The 25,995-nt window shown below is 36.1% G+C and overlaps 1 protein-coding gene across 6 annotated transcripts in view; it reads left to right on the top strand.

Annotated features, from left to right (window-relative positions):
- The window catches only part of TTBK2 (tau tubulin kinase 2), a 149,651-nt gene that overhangs the window by 69,392 nt on the left and 54,264 nt on the right, over nt 1–25,995 (top strand). For 5 of the 6 annotated variants that reach the window (XM_068550245.1, XM_068550226.1, XM_068550252.1 and 2 more), the window contains 4 exons: nt 4,094–4,167; nt 9,842–9,982; nt 11,505–11,609; nt 23,138–23,203. In XM_068550245.1, coding sequence (XP_068406346.1) covers nt 4,094–4,167; nt 9,842–9,982; nt 11,505–11,609; nt 23,138–23,203 — 386 coding nt within the window. The remainder of the gene's footprint in view (nt 1–4,093; nt 4,168–9,841; nt 9,983–11,504; nt 11,610–23,137; nt 23,204–25,995) is intronic. The other variant, XM_068550235.1, reaches the window with a different exon arrangement.

The following is a 25,995-nucleotide window of genomic DNA, read 5'->3' as shown; positions in this document are numbered from 1 at the left end:
AACTATCCATCTTCTTTGGTCAGTCAACTCCGTTGACAATATACAGATCTATTACTTTATATAGTTGACCTCTGTTAAACTCTACCCCTAAATTTCTAACACAACTTGCATGTCCTATAGATAAATCAGTGCAAAATCCCCAAACCAGAAATCATTATCCTCTCTCATACTTTTGTCTTGGTTTATATTAATGCAGTTTACCTTGTCCACTTAGCTTAAGCTAAAAGTCTTCCTTCACTTTCTTCTCTTCCATAATCTGTCTATTCTGTCTCTTAAAGCTTAACTTGAAAGCTTAATTCTCACTCCCAGTGCTTTAATTTGAACCTTCCTTATCTTTTACCTCATCTGTTGTTTTAACCTCCTAATTGATCTCCCTGCCTTAATCTCTTACATAAATCAGCATCTAATGGTGAACAGCATTACCTTTCCAAAACACAGGCCAAATCATGTAGCTTCATGCTTGAAAACCTTTGAACTACCTCCTCCCATCCCCAACTGTCACCCATTATCTAATAATGAGTCAAATCTGAATTCCTTTATGTGGCATTTAAGACTTTAGTGTACTTTTCTTGTCTCAGCATGTCCCCCACCTGAGCCTACGTTTTAACTATTATCCAGCCCTCTAGCCTTGTTAACTCTATTAATTATCTTCCATATATGCTTGGATCCTTCACACTTTGTGTCCTCTTAGAATACTCTTTTCATATATTTAAAATTTAGTGATTTAACTCTCATGAAAAGCCTCATAAACAAAATTTTCACATCTTCTGTGTGTCCACAGCAATTTGTCTATAATGTAGAGCTCATCATACTGTATTACAATTTTTTGTTTATATATCTGGGCTGCGAATTCCTTGAGGGCATGGATCTTACTTAATTTATCTTGTATTCCTAGTGCCTACTTTAGTTTTTGGAACATAGTAGGTCCTCTTGTCTGTGTTTTGTCATAGTCTTTATTTATCTTTTAGTTTTAATATTTATTTACAAGGTGTTCCATGACTTCAAAATCTGTTTCAATTGTTTCTGGCGTAATGGATAAGAACAAAGGCTCTAGAATCAAACTGCTCCATCATTTTCCAGCTGTGGGGTCTTGAACAAAGTACCTAACCTCACTAAGCCGCCATTTTCACATTGGAAAAATAGGGAAAATAATAATACGCCATTAAGTTGTGAGGATTAAATACGTATAAAGCATTAATATAATGCCTAGCATAGTATGCTTCATATTATACATGCTTTATTAGTTATTGTTATTTCTATTAATTTGTTCATTCACAAATATCAGTCAGGTGTTTCACTCTTTGCCAGGTACTGTGGGGTAGGTAACAGAACAGACAGACATGGTCCCTGTACTTACGGAGTGATACCTCAGTTTGTACTAGTTATTATAAAAGTTATTTTAAGAATTGCTCTAAGTGGTGGTGAAGAGTTACTGTTTCAGTTAAATTGTAGTTTCTCCGCACTTCCAAAAATTTGTACGTATTTATTGAACTAACTTTATTAAGTAGTTTCATTAATTGCATATATCTAAAATATAAGATCAGTAGTGTACTATGTTATAATGTATGAGATAAGAACTCATTAAACTCTTACCTAAAGCAGTGAAGATGTACCAGGGAATCCTAGAAAATTTGCTACTGACTTTGTGTTTTGGTTACCCAATAAAGGGTCTAGTTTATTTGATTTTTATCGTTTTAAAAGTAGGGTGGTTTTAGTATCAAGAGATAAATAGTATTCTGACATGACTTATCATAAAGATATTTTAAAAAGGGCATACCTAGAGGAGTTAACTTTTTTTGTTATTAGATGATTTAAACGTCTTTGTAATAGAGATGCTGCGTTTAAATGTTACATGATAGGAAGGTGGAATCTTGAGGAATGGATAATAAGAAAATACTTTAAAATGATTTTTTAATTGTTTCTATGAAGCTGAGGAAAAGAGTAAGTTACCAATAGGTGGTCATTTTAATCCTTTCATTCCTACTACAATTTATTAGATGACTTAGTTGTGTAAACATATGTAAAATATATGTAAAGTGATATACATACATTGTACACATTGTGAATTATTGTTCCCATTGCACCTGTTCTTGCTAGTTATGGCCCTTTTCAACAAAAGCACAGAGAATGAGAGAACAATGTGATAACCTAGATGCAAAAGAGAAGTGTGGAATTATTAACTAAATTAAATCTGCATTGTATTTATATTTTAAATCAGGCAGTGGACTAATTCTTTTTGATTGTTGGGATGTATTTCTTAATAGTCTTATCAAAATTTGTCATTCTAGCTCTTGGTCTGTGACTTCCTCTCTTTCTAGGCAAGCTTATTCAAAGATTGCCCTCATTGTCTCATGTTCCATTTACTCTTTAACCCATTATAGACTAGATTCTGTCCTTTCCACTCACCAGCGACTTCCTAATTTTTTATATTAATGAGCACTTCTTAGCCTTTCAGTAGTATTTGTCACTGGCCACTTCCACCTTAAAATGCTCTTCTCCTTTGGTTTCTGTGATCTATATCCATTTCTCATAGTTTGCTCTGAGGCTGTTACTCTGTTTCCTTCATGGGCTCTTTTATTTCTGCTCATGCTTTAAATGGTTCATTTTCTAGAATTCTGTTCTTCGGTTTCTTTTCTTCTCATTATTTATTCTTTCAACTTGGAAATCTTCCATTTATGTTTGTAGTTCCATCTGCCTTCCATGAACCAATCCTTCCCCAATGTATTTCTGGAGTTCAGCTTTTTGTCTCAGCACCAGGCTTGAAATTACAATTGTCTACTGAATTCAACTGGTTGTCCTCAAACTCAACATTCTGATATCCCTTAAAATCTATGCAACCTACTATATTCTCTTATTTGGGTACAACTTTTACTTGTGCCAATTTCTAGTCAAAAACTATATCTTTAGTATCTCTCAGATTTATCCTATTTTTTAATCTATCTATAATACATAAGATTCAAAAAAAAGGTTCAAACCCTTATTCTCTCTCGAGATATTGTAACTGTCAGCATAGTGACCATTCTGCCTCCATATTTGACCTCTCTATAGTCGATCTTCCTCATTGCTACCATAGTGATGTTCTAAAATGGAATGTTTAAAGTGTTTTTCTTTATCTTTTAGATGCTTCTCACTACACAGCAGTAGTTTCCAAATACCTGGATGTTTCAAAATCATCCATGGCCTGTCTGCTTTTGGGTCATTTAGAGAACTTTTGAAAGCTCATATCCTGTGTCTTCCGCCACAGATTCTGAATCAGTATAAAGTTTAGGAGTTTTCAAAAAGTTTCCCAGATGATTTTGATAAGCAGCCAGGGTTGGAAAATACTGACTTATACATATGGTTCAGATTCCTTATCGTGGAGTCCAAGACCCTTCTGGATTTGGTGCCTGCCTGTTTCTCCAGCATCATCTCATTCTGTTCTCCCTCCCTTCATTCACTGTTCTCCAGCCTGATTCCCTCTTCTGGCCCTGGAATCCACCAGTCCTGATCCTCTTTTAGCACCTCTGTTTGCTTTTGCTGAATCAGGGGCAGGACCCTAGCCTCTGTCTGCTCCATCTCTGCTTCCCTCTGCATTCTAGCCACTAGCAGCTCCTTGGATTTCACATGTGGAACTCAGGTTGAAAACCACTGAGCAAATCCAAATCAATAAGGCCCAGAAAGATGAAGTGACTCACTGAGTCTATAATGGTGAATGGCAGACCATATCTAAAATTCAGGGTTTATATTCCTAACATAGTTCTTATTTATTGCTCTTCTGTGCTTTCAGATGTATCATGTCTGGGCAAGTTGATTTGAAATGACCTCTTAATTCTTTCCTTCCTAAATAAATTATCATTCATTTGTTCCCTCATTTATTTGTTTATTTATTCATTTAGTAAACATGTATTTGACTACACAAAGAGCAGTGTAGGATATGGAGGGAGATGGGTAGAAAATTTGAATAATACTAATCTCCTGTCCTTAAGGTTCTTAAGATAGGTCCTTTACATTCAATCATAAAATACTATACAGAAAAACAAATTATTAATTTTTAAGAAGAGAAACTGTAGTATAACCTTTTCTACTGTCTTCTTTCTTTCTTTCTTTTATCCAGGGAAAGACCATGTTTGTAGATTTATTGGCTGTGGGAGGAATGATCGATTCAACTACGTGGTCATGCAGTTGCAGGTAGGTTACTTTGAAAATGTGTCTTAAAATTGTCCAGTTTTGATCAAAGTACCTAATTATAGTAGATATGAATAAAATTAACAACATTCTTGGTATCATCTCAGAATGTTTTATACTATGCAGATGGAACTTTATTTAAACAGACCTGATAACAGATTTTTCCAAAGATGGAAGGGTTGTCTCTGGAAGGGTTGTCTCTGTCAACTATTTAGTTGATGCATATCTTCACTGATTGTCATCATTGCAAAGTTTTTGATCCTCACATGGATTGCTGGATATAATATGAGTTTTGTCCTGTCCCTGTCCCTTCCTTCTCCACCTTTCACTACCTTAAGGGCTCTAGTTTTCCATTTTCACGAGTATCAACCTTGACTGCTTGAAAATTTAAGAATAAGATGAGATAGGGGAGAAATGCCATTCCTCTTTCTCTTTATCATTAACATAGCTCTGTTCCCCTATCCTTTAGATGGAAAGTGAAGTTGGGTTGGGTAGCAGATGCAAGAAATTCAGAAAGGGAGCATTGAAGTAATGACTACAGCAAGGAGAAGAGGGAAATCATCCCATTCTCTCTGACACTGCCTCTGCCCCTGAATGAACACACACACACACACACAAACACACACACACAGAGCTCTGAACCTGTAGTCACCATCAGTGTGTAAAAGCCATAGTTCAGGGACTTCCCTGGTGATGCAGTGGTTAAGAATCTGCCTGCCAATGCAGGGGACACGGGTTCGATCCCTGGTCTGGGAAGATCCCACATGCCGCAGAGCGACTAAGCCCGTGCGCCACAACTACTGAGCCTGCGTGCTGCAACTACTGAAGCCTGTGTGCCATAGAGCCCATGCTCCGCAACAAGAGAAGCCACCACAATGAGAAAGCCCACGCACCTCAATGAAGAATAGCCTGCGTTCGCTCCAACTTGAGAAAGCCCACTTGCAGCCACAAAGACCCAACACAGCCAAAATAAATAATAAAAAAATAAAATAAAGGCCATGGTTCACTTTGCTGCCTAGTTTAGGGTTCTCAGGGTTTCCCTTCATCTTTAGCAAAGTTTGTTTTAGGCATTTGGTTCTTTTATTTTATTTTTTCAACTTAGCTACATAGTAGTGATTTCAGAGACATAGATCCTGGCCTAAATTCTTCCTCTTCTTTTTTTGTTTCCCTCAGCTATCCTTCAGCATTTGATTTAGATCTATAGATATTAATCTCCCTGCAGACTGTAGCCTTAAAGTCTTTGAATCATGTGATTCACTACTCTTGAGCCAGCATAGTTTTGTTTCTTGAAGTAGCTATCCCTGTATCTTTTTAGGTCATTAGTATGGACCATTCTGTCTTTCACTTTGACCAATAATAATATAACTTTTTGTATGCTATTTTATAGTTTTTTTCTGGATTTATCATGCATCTTATTTGATCCTTATCATATCCCCTGAAGAGGATAGGACAGGTTTTATCCCCATTTTGCAAATGAAGAGACTTAAGCTCAAGGAGGTTTGTGGTTTGCCTGAGACTGACTAACTTGATGGGTGTTAGGACTTGATGGAAGCCTGAGGCCAATATTCTTGGCACAATAAAACTATTTTTGTCTTTTGGCTACTACTGACTGGAGAACATGGACAGTCTTTTTTAGTCTGCAGTCTCTCTCTCAGTCCTAGCATATACTCGGTTTTATTTTATTTGCACTTACCTTAATCTCACTTTCTGGAAATGGGAAGGCTCCTAGTCTGGGAGAACTAAGGAGGCTGGTGTATATCAGATAACGATGGGTTTTGTGACCTTTGGCAAGCGCCTATGGACCCATCCAAGAACCGTTCGATTTGGCTTGCATGCTGTATTTTTTCCTGTCATGAGAAAATTAACCCACCATTAACCTCCCATCCCTACAGTTATGGTTGACTTGATTTGAGGCAAGACTAAAGCTGTTATAACTGTTCAAGGGTTCTTTCTCTTATTTGACATATTGAAGATGATTGCTGGGGTTTCCCACATATATTTTAATAAAATTTATATGCTCAGACCCAGCTTCTCGCTGACATTTCTAATTTTTTCTAAAAATCCTCATTGTTCTGAAGTTAACTTCAGTCTTTTCCTCCTGGCAATTCAATTATATAATATCTGCCGTTAAAAATTTTAAGGAATAATCCTGTTTCTTTTGTAGAAATTCTAGCTATTTACCATTAAAATGGGTCTGAAATCTAATAGGGTTCAAGCAGTCACACATGTTTCTTTTCTCATTTCTACTAGGAAGACCTTGGCCAGGTCTCATTTGATACCCTGTCACCATTGAGGCTTTACATGATCATCCTTAGTATAGCCAAAGGGTGATATTTTGTGATAAGCATATCACCTAGGAAGGGGCAAAAAATGTTTTGAATCCTGTAACCAGTACAGATATAGATCTAGATTGCCTAACATCAGGACTGCTATATATTTTTAAACTTTTTATTATTGTGGAAAAAATTAAACATAAACAAAAGTAGAGCGAATAGTATAATGAATATCCATGTACTCACCACCCAGCTTCAGTAATCATCAATATATGGCCAATCTTATCTGAGGTGTAGTCTCCCTTTCCTCTCCTTCCCCAGATGATTTCAAAGAAAATCCAAGGCATATTTTATCTGTAAGTATATCAATATATATTTCTAAGAGTCAAGGATTCTTTTTTTCCCACTGTTAACCATAATGCACAGTAATATCTTAATAACATCAATTATCAAGTCAATCTTTAGATTTTCTTGATTGTTTCTCTCCCTTATTTTTTTTATATTTGTTTTACTTGAATCTGGGTCCAGACAAGGTTCACACATTGTATTTTGTGCATACATATCTCTTAAGCCTCTTTTAATCTTTAGGTTCCCTCTCATTTTTTTTTTCTTACAGTTTTCTTTTTGTTGTTTGTATTGTCATTGATAAAAACAGAGTCATTTGTCATGCAGAAGTTTCCATATTCTGGATAAAGTTCCCAGTGATTTTTCTCTTAAGTTTTATCAACCCATTAGTAATCACTGCCTAGATTCCTTACTTCAGGGGGGTTGCAAATATACTGTTGTAATTTTATAATTTCTTCTTTGTTTATTAGCTGGAATTCTTTAAAAAGCACTCCACCAACTATTAGGTTATCCTAAGGTACATTTCACACAGAAGGGAAGGACTAATGTTTGATTCTTTTATTTAAAAGTTTTCAGAATAATGAGTTGGTTCCTCAATACGGAACTTAGATAGCATCCTTACTTTCTGATTCCTCTTAATGAGAAATGGTATTTAGAGATGACAATCTAGATGCTATGGGTGCCTGCTGCAATTGGGTTGGTCATTGTTTTAAATTCTTTTCAAGTGGATAGGTTCAGGATTTTTTTTTTTTTTAAAGAAAAAATATATCATAGTTCATACTGATATTTCCAGTTCAAATTTGTGGCGATAGAATTGCTGGCATGTAACTTCTTTGGTTTTATATTTTCATCTCTTTGCCTAATATATGTAGATGAAATGATATGGTTAGAATTTACATGAGAATAATCCAGTATATGTGTGTAGGAAGGGAGATGTTGTGTGTTGCATAGGGGGAGGGGAGGAGTGGATAACAGATGAAACAAGATTGGCCATTAATTGATAATTGTTAATTCTGGGTGATGGATAGGTATATGAGAGTTCACTCTTTCTTTAGTGGCTGCATAACAGTCAGTAAGATGACTGAACCATAATTTATTTAACCATTTCATTTATTGATGGATGTATAGATTGTTTTTAGTTTTTATCTGTAACAAATAATAATCACCTGTAATATATACCCTGAAGTATAATTTGGTGGATCAACCTGCATGTATGTACCATGTTAATAATTCTTTTCCCCATACCCTTGCCAGCTTTGTTTTTATCTTCTCAGATTTTGTTAATTGATACCTTAGATTTATGTTTTAAAAGATTTAAAATTTAAAAAGCATTACTAATATCGTAAATACACTTTAATTGATTTCCTTTCAAAAACTTTTATGATGGTAGAATTTGTTTACAAATAAAGTTCCAGTATTACCTTAGGTATATATTTGGCAGTCAAAATACTGATTTTTGAAGAAAAAAATTATTGAAATGCTAATAAAAGTTATTAGGTACTCTCATGGGATTATAAAACTCATTGCCCTAGATTATCAGTCATTTTACATTTGCTGAGGATGTAAAGAACAATAAAATAAATTCCACTAACATTAAAAAATAATAAAAAAGTTAACTACCAATTAATGCTGTGGGAAAACCACATTTTTAAAGAGGATATGAAGTATTAAAGGCTCCTGACTTTTCTGTAATTTTTCAATTCTTGTATTACTTGATTACTATTTAATATTTTATTTTAAATGGTATTTAAGTCACTTAAGAATTTATTACTTTTTCAGAAGTGAATTAACTGTCTTTAGTTGAGGTAATGGTATTAGTGGTATTAATCCCAAACACACACTATAAAATTTTGGGTATAGAGAGATTAGGATGTTTAAATCCCCTTGTAATATAGGAGCCAGTTTCCATTCTTTGGGAGGTGGAACTGCAGCGTCCTAGCCTGCTCTTCTCATCAGATTGCTTGTTTGTTACCTATGCAATAAGGAGTCTTCTGGGTAGAGCAGCACTGTGCAGTGGAAAAAGAACACTTTCTAGTCAAACAGACTTAGATTTGAAAACAGTTTTACCTTAACAGGTCAGCATTATTTAAAGTCTCTGAGCCTCAGTTTCCTCATCTGTAAAACAGGAATAACAACTTCTATTTAGGGTGCTAGGGACTAAATACAGTCATGAATGTAATACATCTGGCACAAGCTAGATAAATTCATTGCTTTTATCTACTGCTATAGGTAATCGAGTGTTTGTTTCATATCATTTTTATTTATAATAACAGTAATTAGCATTTATTGAGTACCTAGTGTGTGCCAGACAGTATTCTAAACACTACATGGATCTTGTTTAATCCTTACAAAACAATGTAAGGTAGGTATTATGGGCCCCATTTTATAAGGAAACTGTGACACAGAAAAGTTAAGTAGTTTGTATAGGAATATGTTAGGCAATAATGAGGAATTACTGCCCTGTGTATATATCTTTTTTAAGTAATCAAGACTATATTTTGTTATAACATCAGTGACAAAGGGAAACATGTTGACTCAGAAACATATTATAGATGTAGAATAGACAAAGACAAATACTGTATGATATCACTTATATGTGGAATCTAAAAAAATACAATAAACTAGTGAATAAAACAAAAAAGAAGCAGACTCACAGATATAGAGAACAAACTAGTGGTTACCAGTGGGGAGAGGAAAGTGGGGGTAGGGGCAGTATAGGGATAGGAGATTTTTAAAAAGGGTTATTATGGCATTATATGAAATCATATGTGTGAAACTTCAGAAAATTGTGAAGTTCTATAGAATTTAAAGAATCCTTCATTCAGAAAAAAAAAGTTAAAAGAAACATAATATGTTAAAAAAAAAACTTTGGTTATTCTTAAATTTCTTTGAAATGTTCATGCATTATCTTAAGAGAATCTCTTCTCTTGAGTGAGAGGCTCATGATTCGGGTAAAATCCTTGCTATTTCAGTCAAAACATTTTTTAATGGTAAATGAGCAATTCTCTACTCTTATACGTTTAGTACAGTACTTGAAAGTGTTTATTTGGTTTCCACAGGGTCGGAATCTGGCGGATCTACGCCGCAGCCAGTCCCGGGGCACATTCACCATTAGCACTACTCTTCGGTTGGGTAGACAGATTCTGGAGTCTATTGAGAGCATCCATTCTGTGGGATTCTTGCACCGAGACATCAAACCGGTAGGGGGCCTTTTCCTCCAGATCACAGAATGAGTTTGCTTGGTACTCTTAATCTTATGATGGGACACAGTAAATTACAAATGTAGCTTTCTATATTAAATACAAGGTAGTATTTTAATTTCTGTGGCAAAGATGTAAACTTAAAGTACATGTAACTTGCCTTTTAATTTAAAAAAAAATGATAATTACAAGCTATAGCTTATAATAAAGAGCTTTTCTCATACAATGAAAATGTTGCTCAGCAGCCAAATTAAAAATTATTAATGCTTCACTATTATTATTATATGTGTTAACATTGTCAATTACTTAGCCTTACCTAAATTAATAGTTATTCTTTGGATTTCTGTTTCCTGATATTGGTTAAAAATATATACATATGTTGCTTTTAGGTGTTGGCATTGTGTTCTTTGAACTATTTCTCAAGTGACAAATTATACCTATAAGAAACCATCAATTATGAAAGAGCTTGCTTTTTCTCCTGAGTGCTACAGTGCCATATATAGTATTTTTTTCTATTCTGTTTTTTCTTAGAAATTGTCATTTCTGTAACTGTGAAATATGTCTTTATTTTCTCTTTCTTGGTTTTTGTATTACAAGGGGAAATGACCCATTTCTGATATGCTGTATTTACTATAAATTTATCATATGTTGGTTGTTGCAGTTGAAAATTATTTCCATCTGTTGCTACATGATTTCTAAAATTAAACAGTTTACATGAAAATGCCAACTAAAATTAACATAGTTGAGTCAGACTTAATGTAACGTAGATATCTCCTGCTTTTATTTTTATGTCAAGTTAAGCGTCATTATTTGAGAACCATGGTGATTGAAGAGTTCCCCTTTTGATTAGAAAGCTCCCTAAGTAGAACAGTATTTTAAAATAAAACAGTATTTTAAAATAAAAGCTAACAATTCTATAACAATTTGACTTTTGACTTTTTTTTTTTTTAATAAATTCCCTTATATACCTATCTTTGCAAGTTTGTGGTCATTTAATGTTACATTTATTTTTATTAAGGGAAGAATGCAAAGTGTATTTTCCTTAAGTCTGTTTTGAAATGTTTCCTTAAATTGTATTTTAATTTTTACATGTAGTGAAATTCAGGTTCATGATGCTTATAGGAAATTCATTTCAATTTCTGAACTATGTATTCTATTTTGCTCACTCCTAGTTCCTCCCATTTTTAAAAGTAAGTAGTGACTAAGTCATTTAAGTAGTGACTTAGACTAGAATTTCAAGGAACTTAGAGTACTGATTCCAGTTAAGTCAGTGTTGTGTTTTATGTAAATTTATACAGTCACATAAATTTTTTGTTGCTCAAAGTTCACCTGATCCTAGGCATTAATAGAACCCACAGCAAAATTATGTATTAATATCCAGTAAACATAATTGACTAGAATAGTATATTTGGGACATGTGTATTATATAGAGTTTAAATAGAAGAATTAAAATAGAGAAAGGATAAGGTATAAGGACTAAGTATAATAATAATATGTATATTTTCCTTCTTTATTTTTCTAGTCAAACTTTGCCATGGGTCGCTTTCCTAGTACATGTAGGAAATGTTACATGCTTGATTTTGGCTTGGCTCGACAATTTACCAATTCCTGTGGTGACGTCAGACCAGTAAGATTTTTCATATTATTAAATATTTGAGAATTAACTTATTATTTATAGTATCACGCTTTTTAAAGAAATGCTAATTGTGTATCAGAATGGATGTCATCCAAGAAGTATCATATAGATTTTATGATTACTTTATAGATGGTGTTAATTAATTTTATTATTGAGAGTTGTGGCTTTTAAAAACATGTACATTAGACGCAGATTTAGAGCGGTCTTATAAGAACACACATTACCACTTTAGCATCCACGGTCTTTTTGCAGTCTGAGTCTCTTTGTACATCCTACTCTTCTATTTCAGTTACCATATTTTTCATACCCAGAATTTCCATTTGGTTCTTTTTAAAAATTTCTCTTTAGTGATATTCTCTGTTTGATATGGCATTGTAATTATACTTTCCTTACTTCTTTAGTCAAGCTTTCCTTTATTTCTTTGAACATATTTATAATGCCTACTTTGAAATCGTCTCCTGTTATATCCAACAGGAGAAGAATGTAGTCATTCTTATAGTCAGTTTCTGTTGCCTACTTTTTTTTTACATGTATGGGTCACACTTTCCTGTTTCTTTGCCTGTCATATGTTTTTGTTGTTGGAAACTGGACATTTTAGATAATATATTATAGCAATTCTGGGTACTGGTCCTCCCTTCCAGGGCTTGTTAGTGTTATTTGCTTATTTATATGTTTAGTGACTGACTAGATTATTTTATCCTTCCCCCACATCCCAAGCACATAGTGTTAAGTCTCTCTTGTTGCCCCTGAGGGAGGTGCAGCTTTGGGTCTGCCCATCATCACCCTGGAATGACAGTGGTACTGGTAGGGCTCTCCTCCACACTTTTTCTGACCACATCCAGTTATTAAACCTGCTGATTGCTGGCTGATTGCTCTGTTGCTTAAAACAGTGCCCCAAGACGTACATTCCTTGACAGACTAATCCAATCAAATTGTGGCTCCTAAAATGGAATAGTTTTGGGTGTTTTTGGCCGCTGCTGCAGGCTTGCAGGGTTAGTTCCCTGACCAGGGATTGAACCTGGGCCCTCAGCAGTGAGACCACAGAGTCCTAACCACTGGACTGGCAGGGAATTCCCTTCTGAGGTTATAGTTTGATGTTTGTTCTGACCCCAGAAGGGCTCCCCCACCTGTCTTGTTCCCCTGGTTCTCACCTGGCCAGCCTGTAGTCTAGGCTGTATCCTCAGATCCACAAATCCTCCCAATTCGCTTTACTATAACCTCCACTATTTATGAGAGGGTCTTAAGTTTAATTAACTTCACTGTTGCAAATGAAATAAGTTCCTTTGGGAAGAGATTGGGAGATGTCTTTTTTACAGCGTTCTTCTGTCCGCAGACAAAATCTGACCGAGGGCTCTGGAGTTGGGGGTGAGGACTATGGCAGACTTCTCTCTGAGTGACATCCTCTCTTAGGAGCAGGGCCCTCTGGTTGAGATCGGGACAGTAGCCTGAGGTCTCTTGGCTTCACTTTCCTGGCCTGGAACCACTGCTTCATGAGCCAGGAGAAGGGCTTTTGGGGCCCCAGTATTTTCAGCACACCATGCCCAAGGTAGAGCCTTCATTCCATGAGTGGAAGCTGGGTGCAAGTAAGGGGCTTCCACCTCTGTACCACACTTGCCCATGACAGCCTCCTCAGCAACAGGCAGCTGGGAGAAGATGAGAAATGCTGAAGTCCTGCTCCTACACGAAGAAAGCCCTCTGGCTCGGAACTGGGGAAGGAGGGAGCCCTGTGTTCTTGGCTGCAGCATCCTGGAGTGGAGCCACCCCTGCTGATCTGGAAGAAAGGAAGGAGGGGGAGCGGTTTTGGTTCAAATACCATAGACTCTAGCTTTTCTTACTGACTTTTCATGAATATGAAATAGCTGTTTCATCATTTGTTGTTTGCTCGAAGGACCATTTCCAGAGGCTATGGTTATTTTTTTAAATTATTTTTACCAGCTTTACTGGGGAGCAGGTCGGTAGAGCTCCTCATATTGTCATACTGGCAGTTGATCTCCCCCTACAGTTCTTTAATGTCTACTTTTATTTTTAATTTATTTTTTAATTGAAGTATAGTTGATACAATGTTGTGTTATAATGTCTACTTTTATACTTTTTGTTTCAACTTGGTACTGACTATGATTTTCATTTCTAGCAGATTAGTTGCACAGAAGGTGAAACACTGGTTTTGAATGAGCTAACTATGTAATAATAGACTTGTATACAATAAATGTAAATTATATTTAAAATATAGGCACATGAAAATTTAAGCACCTAGAAATTATAAGAGAATCTTTTTGGTTCCGGTGAAGGTCTTGCATTAATAGATAGCAAGGCAGGTGATGAATTTGGGTCCAATGCAGCTGATTAGACTTGAATATATTTCTGGAGTCTCATTTCTATTCCAAGTATCTTTTTTTTTTTTAGTTTTTAGAATATTATGAGGTTATTATTTATTCACTTATAAAACACTTATTAAATGAGCACAGATTATGTGTGAGGCATGGATCTAGGTGCTGGGACTGCAGCGGTGAACAGCAGACCAAAATGAGGTTCTTATGGAGGTTATATTTTAGTGGTGAAGACAGATAATATACAAATAAATACATAATTTTAGATTGTGATAAATTCTACAAAAAAAAAACCCAGCAGAAAGCAGGGTATTGACATAGAGAGTGATGGGCAGTGAGGCTAGGAGACTATTTTAGAGGTATTAGTTAGAAAAGACTTCTCTAAGGAGGTATTGAGTTGAGAGTTGAATGAAGTATGAGAGCAGGCTGTGTGATTTTTCTGGAAAGAGAGTGCTCCAGGCAAAGGGAACAGCAAGTGCAAAGACTCTGAGGCAGAGTAAATTTGGTATATTCAAGGAAAAGGGGGGAGGCCACTGTGGCTGTAGCATGGCATAGCATAGTGTGGTGGGTAAGTGGAGAGAGACGAGGTTTAGGAGGTTGGTAGGCCCCAGAATGTGAATGATTTTGCCAAGAGATGGATTTTATTCTAAGTGTGATAGGAAGCAGGGTTGTTGCATAATATGTTACATGCTGTGTCAATAAGCTAACTATAGAGTTATATACAGAAGTAGGTTATATTTAAAACGTAGCCACATGAGAATTTAAGTGCCTTGAAATTGTGGGAAGACTATCTTCAGTTCTATCAATGTTCTTGTATTAATTGGTAGTCGAGCAGGTAAAGAATTTAGTTTCTATGTAGTGTATTGGATTTGAATATATTTCTGGAATCCCACTTCTATTCTGAATAGCAGTTTTTCAATTCTTAGGACTTTTTTTTTTTTTTCAAATCACTCTGTGAAGAAGAGACTATTGAGAGCAAGAGTGGAATCAGAAAGACAAGTTAAAAGGCTAATGCCATGGTCCAGTGGTCATTGCTGGTGGCTAGGACTTAGGGCATTAGGGTGATACAGTGAACATGGTGGAAAATGCTTATATTTAGGATATATTTTAAAGATGTATTTAATAGGACTTCCTTCTGGATTTGATACTGAAATGTGAAGGGAAAAGAAGAGTCAAGAATGACTTCTAAGTTTTTGTCCTGAAACCATGATAGAGATGAAGGCTGAAGTGTGGATTTGATGAGGGAAAAACCGAAGTTCTCTTTTCTTTTTTTTTTTTAAAGCTTTCTTAGTTTTTTGGGTTTTTTTTTTAATTTTTAAAATTTTTAAATTTTTGGCTGCATTTGGTCTTCGTTGCTGCGCATGGGCTTTCTCTAATTGGAGTAAGCGGGGGCCACACTTCGTTGCGGTACACGGGCTTCTCATTGCGGTGGCTTCTCCTGTTGCAGAGCACAGGCTCTAGGCACGTGGGCTTCAGTAGTTGTGGCTCGCGGGCCCTAGAGTGCAGGCTCAGTAGTTGTGGCACATGGCCTTAGTTGCTCTGCAGCATGTGGGATCCTTCCAGACCAGGGATCGAACTCGTGTCCCCTGCAATGGCAGGTGGATTCTTAACCACTGCACCACCAGGGAAGTCCCCGGAAGTTCTATTTTTCTAAAAGTTAAGTTTAAAATGCCTCTTAGATTCTAGATGGAAATAATAAGAAGTTGACTTGATATAGTAATCTGTAGCTCAAAGGAGATACCAGGGATGGAGATAATATAAATTTAAGAATCATTTGCTCCCAATGTTTAAAAGTAATTTTAAAAAATGGAACTAGATTAGATCAGCTAGGGAAAAGGTATAACTAGAAAAGAAGAGAGGTCTGAGTCTGAGCCATTGAGACCCTTTAGCAACTTGATAATGGATAGAAAAGAACTATGAATTAGCAAAGAACAGTGGGGAGGAGGATTGGCCAGTGAGGTAGGAGGAAAATCAGGAGAGTGTGGTGTCTTGAGAGCCAAGTGAACAAAGTGCTTCAAATATGTGGGGTGCTACTGCTGCTACTGATAGGTCAAGGAAGGTAGGAACTGAGAACTGATCATCTGGATTTGGCAAGATGGAAGTGACTGGTGACTTTTATAAAAGTGATTCTGTAGAGCAATGAAAACTAAATTGGAGTAGGTTAAAGAAAGTGTTGGGGAGAGGATGTGGAGAAAGGGAATATAAGTAAAACAGGGAAGTAGTTGTAAGGGAAGTAAAATCCTTCCCTCCTTCCCTAGTTTATTTTTTAAAAATGTCAGCTATTGTAGCATGCTTGTGTTTTAATATTAGTAGTGCTCCAGGAGACATGAAAAAAATTGATGATGTAGGACAGAGCAGGAACAGTCATAGCCAAGTTCTTGCAAGCTGTTAGGGGAAGGAATCCTGGCACAATGGTGAGGATAGCCCATTATTAGAGCAGGAACACTTCTTCCACTGTACCTGAGAAAAGGTAGAATAAATGGACACAGATACAGGTAGGCATTTAGATTTGGTGGTGGAAGTTGAAGTTCTCTCATGGCTTTTATTTTCTCAGCGAAGAAAGAGACAAGGCCTTTTGCTGAGAGTGCAAAATGGTGTTGGAGGTTGAGGAGAGAAAAGCACGTGTGAAATAGTTATCATGGAAGGGGAGAGAGCAAACTGACTGGGAAAATATAATAGATTGCTGGGCTGTGCTGAAAGCTCATTTGAGTATGATGGTAATTTAAGGTAAGATTATCAGTACAATCCTTTTTCTCCATATACTTTTAACTGCTTGTTTAGAGGTACAGTTTAGTCCATGAATTGAGTTTAACCAGGGCTGGGGTCAGGTTAGCACTATGGAAGAAAGAGGGAATATCATTGTGGTTGAACGTAGCCCAGGCTGTGTAAGGAGTTAACTTTCCCTTTATTTATGTGTTAATAGCTAGTTCCTTTTAGAGTTTTTATGCCAGTAGGATTTCATAATTTTCTTTAAAACTCTTAAATCTCAAGTAAAATTACTTTCTGACTTTTTGGATCATAATTATGATTGAAATCATTTTCTTATATTGTTCCACTAATATAAAATCAAAAGTTGCCTGTGTAGATTTCTTTTATATCGTACAAGTTTGTTTATTTATTGCTTTTAAGAAACTTGAATTGAGTTGCTTGGATTCTCTAGGTATGCCATCATGTTATCTGCAAAAACCAATATTTCTTTTTTTTTTTTTCCTTGCTATGTGTATTCTAGAAGAGTGTAAAAAACATATATAAAAATTTTAAGGAAGAATGTCAAAACATCCATGGCCTCCATCTAGGTTAAGAAATAGTTCATTTCCACCTTAGAAGTGTTCTGTGGGTCGGTCACTTCCTGATCACATCCCTTTTCCTTCTTCGAGCTCCTTCAATGGAGCTTCCTGCAAAGATGGAAGTGCCTGTATGTGTACTGTCTTATATGGTAGCCACTAGCCACATGTGGCTATTGAGCACTTGAATTGTGGCCAGAGCAAGTGAGGAACTGAATTTTAAATTTCATTTAGTTTTAAGTTGCTATTGTAGTGGCCATTGCAGCCATAACCTACCTTCTATATTTTGCATTAACCAGTCCCTTGCTTTGCTTTCTTCTTTCTTCTGTAGACCTGAGGGTACTTGTTTTGGAGTATGGAGCAGATTCAGGGAGTTGTTGTAAAATAGTACAGTTATCATGTACCCGTCACCTAGCTTCCGCCTATGATGACATCTTACATAATCATAATACATTGTCAAAACTAGGAAACTGTTATTGGGATACTATTATTAACTCAAGTACAGACCTGAGTCAGATTTCACTGTTTTTTACATACACTTTTCCTTTCAGGGGAGGTGTGGTATATGAAATTTTATCACACATATAGATTCATATAACCAACAGCCCAATCAGGATATAAAACTTTTCCATCACCACAGAGAAACTCCCGCAAAACATAAATGTGTATTTATTTTTCCAAACTTATGATATAGGATCGTCAGTCAGAATCCATTACAAAGGGAATAATGGATCATATCTGTTACACTAGTGATACTAGCAAGTTGTTTATGTGGTTGGTTTTGAGAGCCTCTACTGTTTTTTTTTTTATTTGTTTGTTTTTTATGAATTTATTTATTTATTAACTTATTTTTGGCTGTGTTGGGTCTTCGTTGCTGCATGCGGGCTTTCTCTAGTTGTGGCGAGTGGGGGCTACTCTCCGTTGCGGTGTGTGGGGTCCTCATTGCGGTGGCTTCTCTTGTTGCGGAGCACGGGCTCTAGGCGTGCGGGCGTCAGTAGTTGTGGCACGTGGGAGAGCCTCTACTGTTTATAACCTTTAAGATGTATTAGTTGTATCAAATAGGGATGTGAGATAAAAAGAAGTTGTGTGTGTCTCTGTGCATATATTTGCAGTACTTTCGTCCATACAGTTTTGGAGTTGAACTTCTATTTACTTAGTGATTTGAATCTGCACGTTCATGTTTTCCCTCCTGATTTAGAGGATGCCCCAGTTTCTTCAGCCCTTGAGCTGGCATCTTACATTGGCCCTTTGTGTCTAAGCTCTTGGAATGCCATGTTTTCTCCTGCTGCTTCCTTCTTAACCATTCAGCTGAAACTTCCAGTGCCTAGGGCTATAGTGTCCTACTTAAGAAAAAATTTTAAATGTTACCATTCCAGAATTTCATCTATTTTCTTATTTCCATTGAGGGTTTTTTTTTCTTTTTTTTAAATAAATTTATTTAATTATTTATATTAATTTTTGGCTGTGTTGGGTCTTCATTTCTGTGCGAGGGCTTTCTCCAGTTGCGGCGAGCGGGGGCCACCCTTCATCGCGGTAGGCAGGCCTCTCACCGTCGCGGCCTCTCCCGTTGCGGAGCACAGGCTCCAGACGCGCAGGCTCAGTAGTTGTGGCTCACGGGCTTAGTCTCTCCGCGGCATGTGGGATCTTCCCAGACCAGGGCTCGAACCCGTGTTCCCTGCATTGGCAGGCAGACTCCCAACCACTGCGCCACCAGGGAAACCCCATTGAGGGTTTTATTACATAGTTCTCCATGCTTTTTTCCCCTTCTGATCCTTTCCTTTTGGTAGCAGTAGGTCTAGGCTTATGCCTGAAGTCCTTCCCTTCTTCTGGATTTATTCTCCTAGGAGCTTATTCTGTCTCTGACATTCATCCCCGCCTTTGCTGCTTCTGTCCTTGTACTAGTCTTGTGGTTTCTTGTTTGGATTATTAAAATAGTTTCCTCACTGGTCTCCCTACCTTCTCCTTCCAATCTATCCTTTATACTTCCAGCGGAGTAGACATCCCAAGCACTTTCTCAATCATGTTACTTCCTTACTTAAAATTTTTTATGAATTCCATTTGCCTCTACCTTATAAGCCAAACAACATATGACATTTAAGGCCATCCTTCATTTTATTCCAACCAACTTTTCCATTATTTTCTCTCACCCTTTGCTTCAACCATACCAAATTCTTTTCCCTAACACTTAACAGTACTTTTGTCCCTTTTTGCATTGTTCACTGTGTTCTTTTTAAAATGCATTTCCTTTTCTCTTTCTGACTTACTTCACTCTGTATGACAGTCTCTAGGTCCATCCACATCTCTACAAATGACCCAGTTTCGTTCCTTTTTATGGCTGAGTAATAGTCCATTGTATGTATGTACCACATCTTCTTTATCCATTCCTCTGTTGATGGACATTTAGGTTGCTTCCATATCCTGGCTATTGTAAGTAGTGCTGCAATGAACATTGGGATACATGTGTCTTTTTGAATTACGTGGTATCTAGAAAAATGGTAGAGATGATCTTATTTGCAAAGCAGAAATAGAGACACGGAGAGAGATCAAGCTTATGGATACGAAGGGGGAAAGGGAGGGGGTGGGATGAATTGGGAGATTGAGATTGACATATATACACTCTTGATACTATGTATAAAATAGATAACTAATGAGAACCTATTGTATAGCACAGGGAACTCTACTCAATGCTCTTTGGCAACCTAAATGGGAAGGAAATCCAAAAAAGAGGGGATATATGTAAACATATAGCTGATTCACTTTGCTATACAGTAGAAACTAACGCAACATTGTAAAGCAACTATACTCCAATAAAAATTAATTAAAAAATAAATAAATAAAATGCATTTCCTCCTTCCTGTTGTAATTCTGTCAGTCCTTTAAGGCTCAATTTATTTTTTCTTTTTCATTTTCACTTAAATATCTAGGTGCTTTTCTTCTTTTTCTTTTTAAAAATTGAAGTGTAGTTGATTTACAGTATATTAATTTCAGATGTACAACATAGTGATTGAATATTTTTATAGAGTATACTCCATTTAAAGTTATTACAAAATATTGGCTATATTCCCTGTGCTATATAATACTTCCTTTTAGCTTATTTATTTTATATATAGTAATTTGTATCTCTTAATCACCTACCCCTGTCTTGCCCCCTCCCCATTTTTCTCCCCAGTGGCAACCACAGTTTATTCTCTTTGTCTGTAAGTCTGTTTCAAGTCTGTTTTTTTATATTCATTTGTTTGTTTCATTTTTTTAGATTCCACATATAAGTGATAACATACAGTATTTGTCATTCTCTATATGACTTATTTCACTAAGCGTAATACCCTTCAGGTTCATCATGTTGTTGCAAGTGGTAAAATTTTATTCTTCTTAAGGCTGAGTAATATTCCATTGTGTGTGTGTGTGTGTGTGTGTGTGTGTGTGACATCTTCCTTATCTATTCATAAGTTGATGGACACTTAGGGTGCTTCTATATCTTGGCTATTGTAAATAATGCTGCTATGAACATTGAGGTGCATGTATCTTTTTGAATTAGTGTTTTCATTTTCTTTGGATATATACCCAGGAGTGGAATTTCTAGATCATATTGTCTATGAGCTATTTTTAGTTGTGTTGGGAACCTCCAGACTGTTTTTCATAGTGGCTGCATCAATTTACATTCCCACTAACAGTGTACGAGGGTTCCCTTTCTTCCCCGTCCTCACCAACATTTATTATATGTGTTCTTTTTGATGATAGCCATTCTAACAGATGTGGTTTTGATTTGGATTTCCGTTATGATTAGCAGTGTTGAGCGTCTTTTCATGTGCTTCTTGGCCATCTATATGTCGTCTCTGGAAAAATATCTATTCAGGTTTTCTGCCTATTTTTTAATCGGGTTTTTTTTTTAATATTGAGTTGAATGAGCTGTTTATATATTTTGGATATTAACCCCTATTGGTCATATCATCTGTGAATATTTTCTCCCATTCAGTAGGTTGTCTTTTCATTTTTTTTTTTTTAATTTTTAAAAAAATTTTTTTATTTATTTATGGCTGTGTTGGGTCTTCGTTTCTGTGCGAGGGCTTTCTCTAGTTGCGGCAAGCGGGGGCCACTCTTCATCGCGGTGCGCAGGACTCTCATTATCGCGGCCTCTCTTGTTGCGGAGCACAGGCTCCAGACGTGCAGGCTCAGTAATTGTGGCTCACGGGCCCAGTTGCTCCGCGGCATATGGGATCCTCCCAGACCAGGGCTCGAACCCGTGTCCCCTGCATTAGCAGGCAGATTCTCAACCACTGCGCCACCAGGGAAGCCCGGTTGTCTTTTCATTTTTTCAGTGGTTTCCTTTGCTGAGCAAAAGCTTTTAAGTTTAATTAGGTCCGGTTTGTTTACTTTTGCTTTTGTTTCCTTTGCCTGACAGATCTAAAAAATTGCTAGGATATATGTCAGAGTGTCTGCCTGTGTTTTCTTCTAAGGATTTTATGATTCCTGGTCTTACATTTAAGTCTTTAATCCATATTGGGTTTATTTTTATACATGGTGTGAGACAATGTTCTAATTTCATTCTTTTACATGTAGCTGTCCAGTTTTCCAAGACCACTTATTGAAGAGACTATCTTTTCTCCATTTATATTCTTGCCTCCTTTGTCATAGATTAATTGACTGTAATTGTGTGGGTTTATTTCTGGGCTCTCTATACTGTTCCATTGATATATGTGTCTATTTTTTGTGCCAGTACCATGCTGTTTTGATTACTGTAGCTTTGTAGTATAGTCTTAAGTCAGGGAATGCGATACCTTCAGCTTTGTTCTTTTTTCTCAAGATTGCTTTGGCTTCTAGGTATTTATTTTAATAAAACATGTTCTTAGGTTACTAACCACTCTCACTTTTTACTTTCTTTTTCTTTAAAGATGTTTTTAAACATAAGTTTTGGAAATATATTCATATGGTACAAAAATGAAAGAATTTAAAATTCATCAAAAGTAAACAGTTCTGCATTTTGAAAAACACTATTAACCAAATGAAAAGTCAAATCACAGACTGGAATAAAATATTTGCAAAACACACATCTGACAGAGGACTTTATATCCAGAATCTATAAGCAACTCTCAAAACTCAGTAATAAAGAAACAAACCTATAAAAATAAGCAAAAGATTTGGATAGGCATTTCATTAAAGAATAGATACTACAGATGGCAAATAAGTACATGAACAAATTCTAAACATCTTTAGTTATTAGGGAAATGCAAATTAAAACCACAGTGAGATACCATTACACAGTAATTAAAATAGTTAAACCTAAAAAACCAGACAATTCTAAGTGCTAAGGAGGGACAGAAATCAGAGATTGCCAGCCAGACACTGGGATTCAAGGGAGGGGATTGACTATAAAGGGCATTAAGGGAACTCTTGGGGTAATAGTACCCAATAACTTAAGTTTATGAATATGTGAATTACACGTGCAGGAGAGGTACAAGTTGCCACCATCTTTGAATTGAGTTTGGATGATATAGCCAAGACACAGAGAGGTTGGCATCTTATTTTACTTAGACCTCATGGTCTTAATATACTTATTTGTAACCAGAGCCTGAATATTAATGTATATACTATGATGCTTGTCATGAAAGCATTTATGTTTTCTAATGTACAGAGTTTATTTGTCATAAATCCTACTTTATTTTAAAATGGTAGGAAAAAATGGGAGTCATTGATAACTAAAATGGGACTCATTGATAACTAATATGTTTTAAATATATGATTTAGAGATATTCTCTAATTTTTATAATTTCACAACTATTAAAAAAGTTAGAAATTTAAGTAGTGTTTTCTTGACAATAATACACGTTTCTCCCTTCTACTTCATGGGCTCAAGTGTGCTGAATCTTATGCTATTTAAAGCTCAGTTACTATTCTTTGCTTGGTTTTGTAGCCTCGAGCTGTGGCAGGCTTTCGAGGGACAGTTCGTTACGCATCAGTCAATGCTCATCGGAACAGGGTAGGTATATGAACTAGAGTCGTGGCTGTATAAGCATGCTGATGCTTGAATCAGATTGCCTTCTTTACGTTAGAGTACAGAGGTGTGGGAAGTGCTTGGGAGCAGAAGGAAAGATGTTAGAAATACTAACTCATGGTATGGTGTATAGTGGATAGATAATAGATGTGTGCAGCTGCATAGAAAATAGAATTTAATTTGGCAGAAAATATAATGGCTAATTATATATATGTCTATGGGGAATCTTGTGTCCTTAATTAGATATAAGTATTAAATTTACTATAGAATTTTGAAGAAAGAAAATATCTGTGTTCTATTTCAAGAAGTTATTTGGGAATTCATACGATCAATACCTAATGAAGGAGGTCATTTTATCTGTAATATACATCTAATCTGTGATATCCCCTCTCCATCAAACTTTTGTTTTCATGAAGATCTAAAGTATAGCAACTGAAAATTTTTTTTTCATCTTAGTACATTATACCTCTCCTCTTGGGTTAAATTAAAAAAATTTCTCTCTCTCTTTTTTTAACTTTCATTCTTTTGTTTTGCTCTAAAATTTTTTTTCCTCATCCTGAACCTTAGTTATGAATAGGAAAGGTGGGTACTTTATGGATTCTCAATTCTTGAACTTGTTTGGACAGAGTTGAGAAATAGTCTACTTGATTTAAAACCACAGCATTCTCTTGATAAAATGAAGAGAAATCTTTTCTTGGTCTTTTGTTACCTTATTCTTGTTCTGTGAAGCCAAAACTGCTTTAATAAAAACTAGACCAGGACTTCCCTGGTGGCGCAGTGGTTAAGAATCTGCCTGCCAATGCAGGGGTCATGGGTTCGAGCCTGGTCTGGGAGGATCCCACATGCCGCAGAGCAACTAAGCCTGTGTGCCACAACTACTGAGCCTGCGCTCTAGAGCCCGTGAGCCACAACTACTGAGCCCACGCGCCACGACTACTGAAACCCGTGTGCCTAGAGCCTGTGCTCCGCAACAGGAGAAGCCACTGCAATGAGAAGCCTGCGCACCTAAACAAAGAGTAGCCGCCACTCACCGCAACTAGAGAAAGCCTGCACGCAGTAACGAAGACCCAACGCAGCCAAAAATAAATAAATTTAAAAAAAATAATAACTTGACCAATGCTAAATGTAATAGGAAGAGAATGCTGTGGTTTTATATGCTATGCTTCAGTTAATTTGGTTTCTTAGGATGTGATTATAAATTGAAAATAGGAAAAGTATTTTTATCAGTGTGTAGCACTCTGCCAAGCATTTTAACTCATTTGGTTTGATTCAGTGTTGCTTTATTTTATGGTATTTAGTTAATTATTCTACCTTGAAAAGAAAGTATGCATCCTCCAGATAGATTTTTGCAGAAGTTTAGAAGTACTATGCTTTCTAATTAATTCTATTAAAGAATATGTCCACATTGGAATCTTTGGAATAGGACATTCTTTTTGAGATAAGCATAAACATTTTCAGAGATCATAATAGCTATATAAACATTTTCAAAATAGCTACTAGAAAGAGATTTTATATATATATATATATATATATATATATATATTTTTTTTTTTTTTTTTTTTAATTTGAAGAGTAGAGAGTTCTTCTAAAAGCCTTTCCAGCATAGAGTGCTCTATCAGTTGCTCTGTTAACCTGCTTATTCCTCTTGGTAGAGAAATTTGATAGTGTATAGCAGTGGTTCTTACCCTTCTTTTCTGCTCCCAACACACCTGAGGAGTAGAATGCTTTACACAGTAACACAGCTTCACAACAGTGATTGTCAGTGTATGTGGTGACACAGGAGTGCAGCTAGTGGAACCTTGAGAGGGTCTTGTCTAATTTAAAAAGAATTCCCAGGTAATTCTAAAATATACTTCTTTCTTCCATACTCTGCGACCATGATTGGATAATTTCTAAACTTAATACACTGCATTTCTATTTTTTGGGTACCTAAATTTTAAACTTTTTTTTTTTTTTAAGTAGAAGCAGGTTTATTTAGAGAATCTTAAACTTTTAACGTAAATAATTCCCAAATGATACAAGGACTTTTCAAAATACTTGAAGAACTCTGTTTACTTCATCTCATTGTTTTCCTTCATTTTAATCCTTTGTTAATATTTGGTTTATGTCAATACTTTGAAGAAATTATTTTACTTTCCTCTGGTTCTATGGTTGCTACTGAGATCTTTGTCCATGTATTGTTGTTCCTTTGTATTTAATTTGTCCTTTTTTTCTTGACTACTTTTGATATCTTCTCTTTGTCTTTGGTGTCCTGCAGATATGTTCAAATGTGCCTTGGTGTGGATTTCTTTATATTTACTTTGTTTTGAGATTTGTTTTGCTTCCTGAACATTCACATCTTTCATCTATTCTGGAAGATTCTCAGACATTGCTTGTTTAAATGTTGCCTCTTTTCCTTTCTCTCTGTACCTTTATTTTCATATCTCCAAATTGATGCGTATTAAACCTTCTTGTTCTGTCTTCCATGCCTTTTAAGTTCACTCTCAGATTTTCTCTTTTGGTCTCTTTTTTGCATTCTAGATAATTTCTTCAGATCTGTCTTCTAGTTCATTAATTCTTTTTTTCTGGTGTGTTTGATCAGCTTTTAACCTGTCCATTGAGTGTGGGTTTTTATTGTTGTTGTTGGTGGTGGTGGTGTTTTGGCTGTGCCACGCAGCTTGTGGGATCTTAGTTCCCTGACCGGATATTGAACCCGGGCCCTTGGCAGTGAAAGCACCTAACCACTGGACCGCCAGGGAATTCCCTAACCATTGAGTTTCTAATTTCATATTTGTGCT

The sequence above is a fragment of the Eschrichtius robustus genome, chromosome 1, assembly GCF_028021215.1.
Source record: "Eschrichtius robustus isolate mEscRob2 chromosome 1, mEscRob2.pri, whole genome shotgun sequence".
Taxonomy (NCBI): Eukaryota; Metazoa; Chordata; class Mammalia; order Artiodactyla; family Eschrichtiidae; genus Eschrichtius; species Eschrichtius robustus.
This window is presented reverse-complemented; position numbering and strand designations above follow the sequence as displayed.